The following is a 12,220-nucleotide window of genomic DNA, read 5'->3' on the forward strand; positions in this document are numbered from 1 at the left end:
CTTGGAGAAATTCGTCGTTGCCGGTGTTATATCGCGGAGCGAATGGGACGTGTCGATGACTACGTACCACGATTTTTGGTTGCGCCATCGCGAATTTATTAATACAGGCCTCTGGCTTCGGAGTCGAATGGCTGGGAGGACGAATGGAGGATCGTTTGGGATAATGGTCTTGGCAAACAGGATCCAGGAGCTTCTTGTGTTAGGAATAAAAATTTCTTACCAATTTATTGGAGGGTGGATGGGAAGGGATCGGCGTCTATATGTATAGGTCCTAAAAGGAATTGCGTTTCGCTTCATTGATACGCGATTTCTGTTTCTAGACAGTTACCACTGATTTGTTTTGAGAACTGGGTGGAGGATTTTTTTATTTAATCAATTGTTTCTTATGTTTAACAGTTCCAAGTGATTGAGTCAGGTTTAGGGAAGAGTAGAAGTGGTCTGAATAGATTTAGTGGAATTGAAGAACATAATCTACGTTTATGCTAAGACTGGTGAAGAATATTTAGAAGAGGGCGTTTGTCTTAGAGGTGGGGTGAGTAGCAGTAGGAATATTATTATCGTTACGTGCGCACTATGAATGGAAGGAAACGTTTTTATCCCAGATTTACAAATGGGAATGCTGCCGCATGAATAAAAACCAATTTACATCGTGCACAGTATATTACTGTCGTCATTTCCGACGCAAACTGCATAAATCTGAATAATTGAACGCTTTAAGTAAGTAAATATTAATTTTCACTGAATGAAGATGATTACGAGTCGCTGTAATTTACAGAATTTGCCAGTAGTTTATTACGAATGAGGTTAATACTAGGGGTGGTTAAGCAGACGTTGGCGCCATCTCTCCTAAGGATACTCAAATATAACGTTTCCTTTTCATATAATTTTCCATATGATAGACAAATAATATTGTAATCAATGCAATCTTGGCGCAGAATAGAGTTGACAAGCGTAGTTTCAATTAGCTGCATCAATATTTCCATTTCTTCCCTGAAAAATTCGATGTTACCACGGTATAGGGGAAATATTTCAACCGTCGATAATAATTCTCCCTAAATTGTCGGTAAGGAAGAGAACTGCAGTATTTCCTAGGGGCAAATTAGATGATTCAAATCTAGTGACAAACGGCGCTGCCATCGTCTTTCTTGTCGACGATGATCGATAAAGTACGAAACTTTGAACATTTAAACATTAATACTGGCGTTAGGAAGGTGGAAATCATATTTCTTCAAACCTACATGTCCAAAAATATTTTTCATGAACAGAAATTATATTTATTTGCTCTGTAAAAAAAGTATATCCTAGTGTCGGTACTTCACCATGACCTTCGCAGTAACGTTCTTCATTTCTCTATAATTAGCCTACTCTCCGTTGCTTAAATGCCCTATAAAATCGTTTACACCAAAGTAAAACACGATGCACATGTTCCGGGAATATTACACAACATACTTCCTTCTTAATTCTTAGAATTGATTGCAGCTGAGCGAACCTATTGCATCACCGATACTGCCACTGCACTGCACTATTCATTCCACCATAAATCTATAATAATCTGGCATTATGCCCTCTAAATACTTAAGCACAATTCCCTACGTTCCCCAGAGAAGGATAAGTCACCTGTACCGCAGCAGACAGGGAAGAAAATCGCGCACCTCCCCCACGACCCTGAGACGCATAAAATCGCTCATCTCCTGAAACAACAAAGTGAAGATATAGCGTTACTTATCAAACTGGAACATTTCTCAGAACCACAAACCAGCTGGCACTGCCCAAACTAGTTCCACTGGGATGAAAGAAACAAAGTCGAGGTCGCCCGAGACAGTGACCCTCGGCTCTTCAGGCTGTCCCCTTCATCAGTCAAAGGCGTCACGTTCCTCCGCGTTCACTGTCCCCTGAAATCAACCTAGAATCCCTGAAAAAAAAGAAAGGAAAAAGGAACAGAAACGCGACAGAGCATCTCACAAGTCCCGGAGGTTTCCCGCCCGCGCGCTGCCGCCGCTCGCGCTCGCCGGGCTCTCGATTAATCGATAAGACAGTTGCCGTCGGCGGCTGTTACTCGTTTCTTTATCACTGGCCTAGTTCGGGGTCAGGCTACCGGGGGCGCTGGCACGCTGCTCTTCTGCTCTTCTGCTCCTCCTTCCACCGCCTACGTTCAAGTCGAATTCAACATTGACCGTCGTCGGACGGGCCTCGTCGCCGGGGCGAAACTCACGCGTGCACGCGTCCTCGTCGCCGCTGCCGTCGTTCGTCATCGTCACGGGAGAATGACGGGCATCGGCCCACGAGACTCCGCCGCGTTGTCTTGGCACGTCCTCGCGAGCCGCGTTATGTGAACGTCCTGCACCGGGGGACCCAGGGCCTACCTCTCCGCGCTAGCATGAGCATTTCCCAGGACAGCGCGGCCACGATCGTCTGCAGGGAGGTTTTCGACGAGACGTCGCATCCGTCGAACGAAGGTACGCGCGGGGGGATGGAGGGAGAAACGTAGGTACGGTTGACGTGATACGTCAAAGTCAGCCTCGCGGTGCCCTGTGCCCTGTGCCCTGTCCTGGCCCTCCTCTCCTCGCGATCGATGTCGCACGGGGTGGCTTACTCTCGGCTGGCCGCCGACTGTCAGCCACCGTTTCCGTTTTTTCCCTCCTACGGCCCGGTTAATTCCTCTAGACACTGGCGATTCGGCGATCGCGGCCTTGACCAACGACTTGACCTGCCCCTGCCCGTTGCACTCCTTCGCTTAATCCCTTCCGGTGGCCGAGCCCGATCCCGAAACGGTTAATAGACGTCGTTGAATTTATTGGATCGTCGTCAGCTGTCGTACGATCGTGCGTTACCGTTGCACGCGACCGTAGCCTCCTCGGCGCAGCAGAAACGAGAGGCAGAGGCTTTTTGTGCAGTCCGCAGGCACGTCGCTTTCGCGAGCCACTCGGTTGCGCAATGCAAAGTGATGTAAAACTGCATTGCACCCGGCGGGGTTGTTATCTAATGGCGGTGGCAGGGACGACAGCTCGTGGGCAAACTTTATCCTCGTGCATCGTAACCCCCTGTCAAGTGTCTGCTCGCGGGACGAGCGTAGAGAAACGATTCGGTCGAAAGGAAATTAATCGGTCCCCGCACGTCGCTCGCTGACAAGGTCGCGCTGTACGCGATCAACGGAAAGTAATGGGTGACAGGTGAACGACTGGGAAAGGGTTAAGGCGTAGGAGAAAGTCATTAATAGAACGGCAAAGGGTTGAATAGTTTTGGTGGAGAGTTTCCTTGTTTATTTACACCGTGGCCGCACGGGAGCAGTGAGCCCGTAGCCTAGCGCGCCGAGGAAAATCAATAGGATCCGCAGTGCGGCGAAAGTTTTGTCATAAGCCTCGAGAACCTCCCTCTCTGTTAGCCCTGCCATCGGCCGAATTTCCAGCGACGAAATCCCTTAAATTACCTGCAGCGTAGAAGGAAGCTTGTCCCGCAAGGGTGCGTGGTGGGAAAAGGCATCGTAAACCCTCGGAATCATTGACCGTGGCACTTTGGAGCGGCTACGAAACTTTATCCACCGCGGGGGAGACAGATGTTGTGGCGGGCAACCCCCGTGCAACGGGCCACCTGTCAAAGACTTCCATGATGGAATTTTTAATCGGTCCCCTTTGCAGCGCTGTCGTCGCGTCTACGCAAAGAAACCGTCAACTATTCAGACCTCCTCGACGGAGGGACGAGCTCTTTGCTCGAAGACGCTGCCATTAATTCTGTGTTTGAACTTGAACGTCGCCTGATACTTCCGCCAACGCGTTCTGGCAGTCGTTTGCCGGCTTTATTCCGCGATTAATTCCCGTGCGAGGAAACCGCGAGGCTGTGTGTCGGGAATAATGCAGGCGGAAAGGTTCCCAGGAAGCAGGAAGTTCTTTTATCGAGGGAGATCAGTAAACATAAGCGGCACCGCTTTGACAGAGTCTCTAGCTTTGCCGGTGATTAATTATCTATGGGGACATTCCATGCGAACTCGGACAGATTTCAGAGTAAATTTTCGTAGATGATGAAATTTGAATATGTTGTAGTCTTTAGCGACGTTTAAACGTACCTCAAAGGATTTTTCGAAATTTTGAAAAATGTCGATTTTACAGCTGTTTCAAGTTAAGTGCTAACTTTTTTTCAATACATTATAGCTATGGAAGTAGTAAACGGATGGAGAGGAGCTTTGCGGTGCTTATAGAGAAGACATTGAAGTTTTAAGAAAAAATTATTTCAGTTTAAAAAAAAAAATTTGAACCATTTTTGTGCAATTATTTTAAACAAATGCAGGTTTTTAACATCGGACAAGTTTGGAAAAATCTGAAAATAAGGAGAATATAGTTCTACCCTCAACTTGATCGACAAATTTTCAAAAGTATGTCACTAAAGACTACAACATATTCAAATTTCAGCAATCTACGAAAACTTACTCCGAAATCTGTCCGAGTTCGCATGAAATGTCCCTATGATAAGGAACGCTAAATGTCATCGACTATAGCGCGACGCAGCAAGTCGGAGCTCGTGAATTATTTTCGGGAACAATCAGTGACTATTTCGGTTACCCAACTTTCGCTTGTTTCGACGTATAGAGCGAGCCCGGGTGGATGGCACGCGTTATTGAAAAATTAATTCACCGCGAGGGAAGGTCGACGAGCATGTTGCCAAATTAAATCCAGCATACGTGGCGACTGTTTACGAGTCCACGGTGTGACGAAGGAATAATGTTTGCAGCTAAGAGGCATCGAAAGGTTAATGTCGATTTTTCTTGCTACGAAAGCATGACGTATTTCCTCGGGACGTAGGCAACGCTGGTCGGCGCGCGCTAGCCGCGAAGACATTTTGACGTCCCCTTTCTTCCGGAAGGACAGTTCCGCGTTGCCACGTGTAACCTACACCTGGCCTGTAATCGATGAACGTCGTTACACTTCGCCTACGGTCGACCCGGCAGCCTTGAAATCACTTGTCCTCAAGAGCGTATTAATACCCTTTCGCATTACTCATCGACGGGGCTATTAATAGCAGGCGACAATTTAAAAATGCCACCCCTATCCAAGCGATGAAATGCTCTATCTACGTGGACGCGCGGCTTGCCATCGATAAATCCGCGGATCCAATAATACGGTGTCAAGAAGTCCTCTGGTTCTCGTACGGCAAATCCTTGACCTCTTTCCACGCTTCGCGGAACGTCCTATGCACGCACTTGGGAGCGAAATCGCGGCGAACGAACGCATACCAGGGCATATTAATTAATCCACCAGGCGGCCGAGGTAGTGGACGGTTCAGCTGCTAATCAGCTAATGGAGCACGCGCGCGTTCTTTCTTTATTTTTCCAGAGGTGCTCGACTATGCTAGACGCCTGGGAATCGACCCCGATGCGGAACCACACCTCCTGGACTTGGCCCGCGAGGGCCTCATGGCGGCCCTGCCCACGGGCTGGCTGCCCTGCTTCCACGAGGCCAGCGGTGCCTGGTATTACTACCAGTCGTCCACCCGAACCACCAGCTGGGAGCACCCCCTGGACCCCGTTTACAGGGACCTGGTAGAGCAGGCCAGGGCTGGCAACGCCAGGCAAATGAGCGTCGGTACGGATTGCCTCGTCATTACCGCTGAATGGAAAATATAGGATTAATGTCCCGCGCTTGAATCGCGGGGCGCGCACTTGATAGGGAATCGTGACAGAGACCGATTATGCTAATGCGTTCACCTCTTAGTTTTGCAACTGACCCATAGGGAGCGGATGAATGGTGGTGGGCCTGAATGTGCATTCTCGTTGCATCCAGACGGAAACCGATCGTGAATGCCTCTACGTGCGATGCAATTCTGCTTTTCATTTCATAGTAGTTGCTTTCTTCTTTCCCACGAGGAATAGCCGGATGCCTGATTTAGATTGCACTGTTTTTGTTCTTAGCGTACGCACGGTGTAGCGAAGGGGGATGGGTCGAAATCTATTTTCCTTTTTCATTTTCGGTTGAATGATCCTTGGCGGTTTGTGTTCCATAGAGAATAGTGTACAAACTCTGTATATAGGTGTATAGAAATTGTTAGTTTTTATAACGAACGAGTAGGGGATAACGATAGCGATTAACGATACAGTACAATGTAATTATCGCTGGATATATCTTTCATTAGCCTGCCGTGTATCCATCAAAGTCACATGTCGCTTATCGGGAGCCACCGACTTTGGCACAGCAGGCGCATAGATTAGAGCTTGCAGTCCCGGGTTTTGTACGTGTATGTAGAACGTTGTATACAAATAAAGGAGAAAGTTGTGAATCGTCGACTCGTAGTGGCATGATTATTTGTTTGTCAATTGTCTTCGTACAGCAGCAGTCGAAAGTCTCGGGTTCCTCTTTATCAGATCAGGAGTTTCTCTCGATAACGATTGGCTCGTCCGACATGCTTTCGTATCCACATGCCAGATCGATACCGAATGGGTAGCAAATAAGATAAGATAATGGTAATCTTCAGAAAAATCAAGCGTCGTTGCTTCTTAACGAACGTTATCTCGCCGAGATGTGCCCAAACAGAGAGAAAGAGAGGCCAGCAATCGTTGCCACGATTCTCGCCACCGTTGAACGCTTCGCTTACGAACACCTGTTCATCTACGCGATCCTACTTGCCAAAATCTCGACGATCGCCGACGAGCGTGTCGCGCGCTCCACGCTAATATCGCACCTCGTTAGCGTGTTTTGCCAGGCTTCGATCCAGGGCCCAAGGACTCCGCTTCGCAATCGAACCGCGAGCTGGCTTTCCGTCAACGATCCATTATATTTTTAGGCTCGTCCACGGAAACTTTGGCCACGATCTCCCGGCAATTACGTCGCGCCCGTACTTCCTCGTTTCTTGCATCTCTCGCGTTAATCTCCCCCCCTCCGCTCCTTCCTTCTCGTTCAGGACCGTTCGCTGGGACTTTCTCGATCGCGGACCGATCGTCGATCGCCGGCCGGGCACGCGAGCACCACACGCGCCGGTTACGTAAAGTGGAAATATTCCCGGCTGACCTTGCAGCATCGGGTTCGTACATACAATTACACGTCGCGCGTTCGTTTTCTTTTCCAATGACCGCAGATCGTGACGGCGAAACAGCGCGACGCCTATTGGCTTGCTTTTTTTTTTACGTAACGCGCGGCTCCTCCTTTCAGGTTTTATGTAACTTCGCGGGACTCGCGTGCGCGCAGCCAGCCGGCGGTATCGAGAGTGAACGACTCCGTGTCGTTAATTATTTACAACATGGTGCACCGATTACGATAACGCGGGCGCGTTATCGCGCTGCGAAGTGCCCGATCCCGCCGGAGCGTCGCGATAGTACCTCAAAAATATTTACGAAATTAATACGTGGGATCGGTTTTGTCAAAGTTCATCGCTGCTCCCGCGCATCGGCCGGCCGATATCTCCGCCGCGGGACCACGTCTCTGCCCTGGCAGAAAGCGAAACACGTACGGCCAGGCTATACATGCCCCGGTTTAGAGCGCCGTGCATTCCGCGCCGCCTCGAGTGCAATAGAGTTACACGGCCGAGTTACACGCTCGAATTGGTCGCCGCCGATCTTCATCGATGGCACGGGCCCCGGGGCAGACGAACGGCGGTGCTCGACGGAGGGCCCTCGAGGCTCTATGGAGCGGGCGACACATTCGTTAAGGCACTCGCGTGTCGGTGCACTCGCTCGTGAAAGTACGTAATAGCCGGCGATCGGGGGATCCGTCCAATTATCGCGTCGCCTGTGTATCGGACGGGAATTGTCGCCGGCACGACGCTCTGTCAAGCTCGCCGCGGGACTCGTAATCGGAAGGGTGCGGTGAATCGATTTTCGCGCCGGTGCATCCAACTTGCTCGACCATTTTTCCAACGAGCTCGAGATTCCTGGAGGTTTCTGGTGACGTCACCGATTCGTTTAGAGGTATGAACCAGACGCGAGATCGAACTGACTGCTATTGGATAACGAACTGCTGCTCGGGGGCCGGTTAAAAAGGTCCTGTTTAAAAACGAGCACACACTGTTGGCCCGTAGTCGCGACACAGGCGAAATTGCACGAGTGCGAAAAGTCAATATTTGTTGGCGGCTCGGTCCCTCTGGCATTCTGGTTTTCACGGCGGAAGATTAAAGGCTTAGGCTTCTAAAGAGCGGAGTTTTTCAAATTTCCCCGTGTAGACGGTTCTCCGAGCCTCCCTTTGGGCGGCAGCTTCCCCTGGGAACGAGCTTCGCGCGCTGGTTTCAACGCGAGTTTTCGCAATAGCGAACCGTTCGGATGCGCATTTCGCGGTTTCCTCTGGCCTATTAATAGTCTCGCGCAGTTGCCTTATCAGCCTGGCTTTTCCACCGGTAATCTTTGAAGACGTATTTTTTCGCTGGCCTGGGATGTCTGTCGGTGCGAAAGAGGTAGGAGGAACACGAGCACACGTGGCTGTAAAAGGCGTATCGAACAACGCTAAAGAACCTCTCGCGGTTGATACATAATCATCGCTCGCGCATTTCCCCAGACTTTATGGCGTGTTTTCTTATCCGTTACGTCGCCGTTCCTCTTGCCCTCCGAGCACAGTAAAAGAAAGAAGGGAAAAGAGAGGAAAAAGCAGTCGTTGACATCCACTCGAGAGAACGTTGACGCTGTCGCCTCTGTTCCCTCGAGAGGGCCATCGTGAACGAGGAAAAGTTTGTGGCGCATTTCCCCGTTGCTTCGAGCTGCTATCAGATCCACCCTCATTTCGAGCTCCCACTCCCTTCGATACCATCGAAACAGCTTCAGAGAGCTACAGAGTGTTCGCTTTCTGATCGACAGAGGAGGACTCGAAGACCACGGCCAAGGATCTCGAGTCGCACGAGGAGGCGACTCTGCCCAAGGAGGCTTCCTCCTCGAAGGACACCCTCAGATCTGCCACCAAGGCGAATCCAGCGTCCACCAGGATCCCCACGAAACTGACGCCCTTGAAGAAGTTGGACAAAGTCGAGGGGGTCCGGAAGAGGGAGAATACCAGCCAAGAAAGGCAACACTCGAAACGTGAGAGCGACCCGAAGCTTGACAATCCTTTGGCGACCGACAGAGCTGCCAGAGATTACACGAGCCTCAAGTTCCAGGATCCTAGGTTCTACGAGTGTCCAAAGATCCTGGAAAGTGTGCCATCTACCAGTGCCGCGGGGACTGCCACGGCCACGTCCCCGAAACAGGAGCTGGACTTGACGGAGGTGCTGAAGAGGTCCGAGTCCCTCAGTCCGAGGGACGAGAGGGACTGGGAGCAGCTGTCCAGCAAGTTCAGCTCCGAGGAGAACATTATAGACATCGATAAGCTGAGTGTAACCACGTTGGCCAGGTCAGAGAAGCCGGACAAGTTCGACAAGGAGAAGCACCCCAGTCAGTTTAGCCAGCAGAAGGAGCTCACTCTCAACGGTGGAGGGACTATGTTTCTGAAGAGCAACAGGAGCAGGGACACCACACCCAGCCAAGAAGGCGCCAAGCTGGAGGACTTCAGGACCGTCACCATCTCGGACGAATGCTGCAACATCGCCGGAGACAAGCTGAAGTCGATCCTCAGGGAGAAACAGTCGGACGACGGTAAGGCGATCAAGTGTATATCTTTTCAACGTGACTCACGGTCCGTGCGTATTCGTTAATTTTGCTCGATGGTTAGCAGATGACAGGCCAGTGGACGAGGAGCGCAAGAGCGTACGCTTCGACATAGAGAAAGAAGTTTGCATCAAGTTCACCTACTCGGGGTCCGAGGAGGACTGGGAGTCCGAGTCCGAAGAGCAGAACGTAAAAGCATCTGGCGCGGCCTCCAGCAATCTCATTGGTTCCATCGTGTCCCCTCAGTTCTCACAGAGCTTCGACGACGAGAACAAGGAGGACTCTGAGAGCAAAGCGGAGGAGGATACCAAAAGGAGCTCGTCCTCCGATAAGCTGGAAGCCTTGCAGAAGAACTCGAAAGTTATCGGCAGGAGGTTCGTCGTTCAAAATGTTTCCGAGAACGAGCATCGTAGCCAAATGGCCAGGGAGAGCTCGTCCAGAGAGAGTGTTTCGAGGGAGAGTAGTCTAGATGGCGAGCCAATCAAAAAATTCGATAGGATGAAGAACATTGATTTAGTCTCGAAGAGCGAGACGGACTGCAGCTTGCCGAGAAGCAGCGACTCCGACGAGTTTCGTAGGAGCAGGTCGAAGGTGGATAAGCCGAAGAAGACGATAGGTTTCTCGAGGGACAGGCAGACCGACGACGACGACACCCCTAGAGCGAACGAAGAGGTGGAAACGAAGAGCTACGAAGAGCTGAAGGCCAAGTTGATGAGAGAACTTCCGCGGGACATCGAGTTGCTGAAAAGGGAGTTCGAGGATAAGCTGGAGCAGACGAAGATGGAGCTGGAGGAGAATTTCTTGGAGCAGAAGAGGCTGCTGCAGAAGAACTTGAACGAGAGGCTGGAGGAGCTGAAACGCGAGATGACCGAGAAGGTAGTCGTTGATGCGAGAAGAGGCGATCGCTGACTGTTGGTTTCGTATAATAATTCGATTTTATGTCTGTGGTTTTCAAGGAGGAACGCGAGATCCAGTGGTTGATCGCCGAGATGGACGAGACCAGGCTGGAGAACCTGCAGAAGGTGAAGGCCGAGCTGGAGGTGTGCTACGAAAAGGAGCGACAGGAGATTCTGGCGAACCTGAAGACCGAGCTGGACGATAGAAAGAGGGAGCTGTTGGAGCTGAGGAACCAGGAGATGGGTAAACTGGAGAGCGAGCACGAGCGCAGCTTGGGCGAGGAGAAGCTGGCGAAATTGAGCGAGTTGGAGCTGACCAAACAGCACACGGAGAAGATCGAGGTGATGAAGCAGGAGCTGCAGAAGGAGTTCGACGATTTATGCGCGGACCTGCGGGCGCAACAGTGGGAGAAGATAACGAAAATCACGGAGGATCATGAGAAACGTCTGACCCAGATTATCCGCGATTTTAGAGTCGACGTGAGTACCTGACGATGTCTATTACTTTAAGTACCTGAAACCTGTATGGCAACGTTGTTGAGCAACGATCTATTTCTCCCCTCCACTGAGAAAACACGCTACCTCCAATTCAATATCTACCGTTGTTTAAGGAAATTAGGTTATTTATGTGATACGAACGATCGGCGTTATGCAATGGCTAGTTAACTCACGCCAGAAGCATTCTGTCGCAAGCTTCCAGCCGGGGGCCTCGTTAGGCGCAACTTCTTTCTGGGAACGCAATAAAAGCGGCAAGCTAATCTGGCGTTAATAGATTCGTCATCCAATTCTTTCGTTTCGTCCACCGATTGTGTAACACCGTCCAGACACACGGCCGCCTTAGGATATCTTTAAGAGGGTTCCCCTCCTAGAATTGTTGTATCTCTGAATGATTATATTTGAAGAGCAAATAAAGTGCCAAGAACTGTCGCAAAGTGCACTGGTACGTTTATGTTTTATCCTCGACAAACACACACGACACCCGCAGGACTGTGTACCTGGCCTCGTGCTTGGGACCCTCCGGTTGCGGGTGGCTAGTCAGGCTGTTTAGGATCACGGGACGGAGTTTGCACGTCGATTAGGATCCGGCCGTCGAAGAGGAGCCAAGGGGACCAAAGCGACGATTTATGTCGTGAACAAGCAGAGGCTTGGCTGAATAAATCCCGATGGCGTGTCTGAAGGCAATTTGTCTGCTGCCGTTTCAGGAGGAACTCACGCGCAAGATGCACCAGCAGACACTAGAGGAGATTGTAGCGGATTTCTCGCGAGACGCGCAGAAGGAGGCGCGGAAGCAGGCTGCACAGCAGCAAGAGAGCATGGACATGGAGAAAATGAGATCCGAGAACCGACTGCTGCAAGACAAGTACACCGCGCTCAAGAAGAAGTACAGTAAGCTGACGAACAACGTTCGCCTGGTTGTAGAGAAGAGTAGCAGCAGGAAGATGGGATACACCACGGCCTCGGAGACGGAGAGGTCGACGTCCACGAGGACCAGAACCGACAGGACTGAATCGTCTGAGCAAAAGTGAGTCGAGGTCAGAATTAACTGTTTGCTGTTTCACTTCCCCGAATTAACCGAAATCCGCGACCATCTCTCGCATTGTAACAAGAGGTTAACACTTAAAGAGCTTTCTTTAAACACGTGTAGCCTTCCTCAACCTTATCTAACTCTGTGTGTAGATACTGTATGAAATAAGAGTTACTGTTAAGCTTTCGCACATCCATTTGTGACGTCACAGTCCCCCCAGTACCTTCACAGTCGTCGATACTTGCCATACTT

At 50.5% G+C, this 12,220-nt stretch overlaps 1 protein-coding gene across 7 annotated transcripts in view; it reads left to right on the forward strand.

Annotated features, from left to right (window-relative positions):
- The window catches only part of Cep164 (centrosomal protein 164), a 40,547-nt gene that overhangs the window by 23,364 nt on the left and 4,963 nt on the right, over nucleotides 1-12,220 (forward strand). For 2 of the 7 annotated variants that reach the window (XM_076826488.1, XM_076826494.1), the window contains exons 1-6: nucleotides 2,162-2,456; nucleotides 5,325-5,573; nucleotides 8,765-9,535; nucleotides 9,612-10,423; nucleotides 10,504-10,923; nucleotides 11,646-11,965. In XM_076826488.1, coding sequence (XP_076682603.1) covers nucleotides 2,378-2,456; nucleotides 5,325-5,573; nucleotides 8,765-9,535; nucleotides 9,612-10,423; nucleotides 10,504-10,923; nucleotides 11,646-11,965 — 2,651 coding nt within the window. In that variant the 5' untranslated portion in view covers nucleotides 2,162-2,377. Of the gene's footprint in view, nucleotides 1-2,160; nucleotides 2,457-5,324; nucleotides 5,574-8,764; nucleotides 9,536-9,611; nucleotides 10,424-10,503; nucleotides 10,924-11,645; nucleotides 11,966-12,220 lie in introns of those variants that run through there. The other 5 variants (XM_076826490.1, XM_076826491.1, XM_076826492.1 and 2 more) reach the window with 4 other exon arrangements.

Source organism: Andrena cerasifolii, chromosome 14 (genome assembly GCF_050908995.1).
Source record: "Andrena cerasifolii isolate SP2316 chromosome 14, iyAndCera1_principal, whole genome shotgun sequence".
Classification (NCBI taxonomy): domain Eukaryota; kingdom Metazoa; phylum Arthropoda; class Insecta; order Hymenoptera; family Andrenidae; genus Andrena; species Andrena cerasifolii.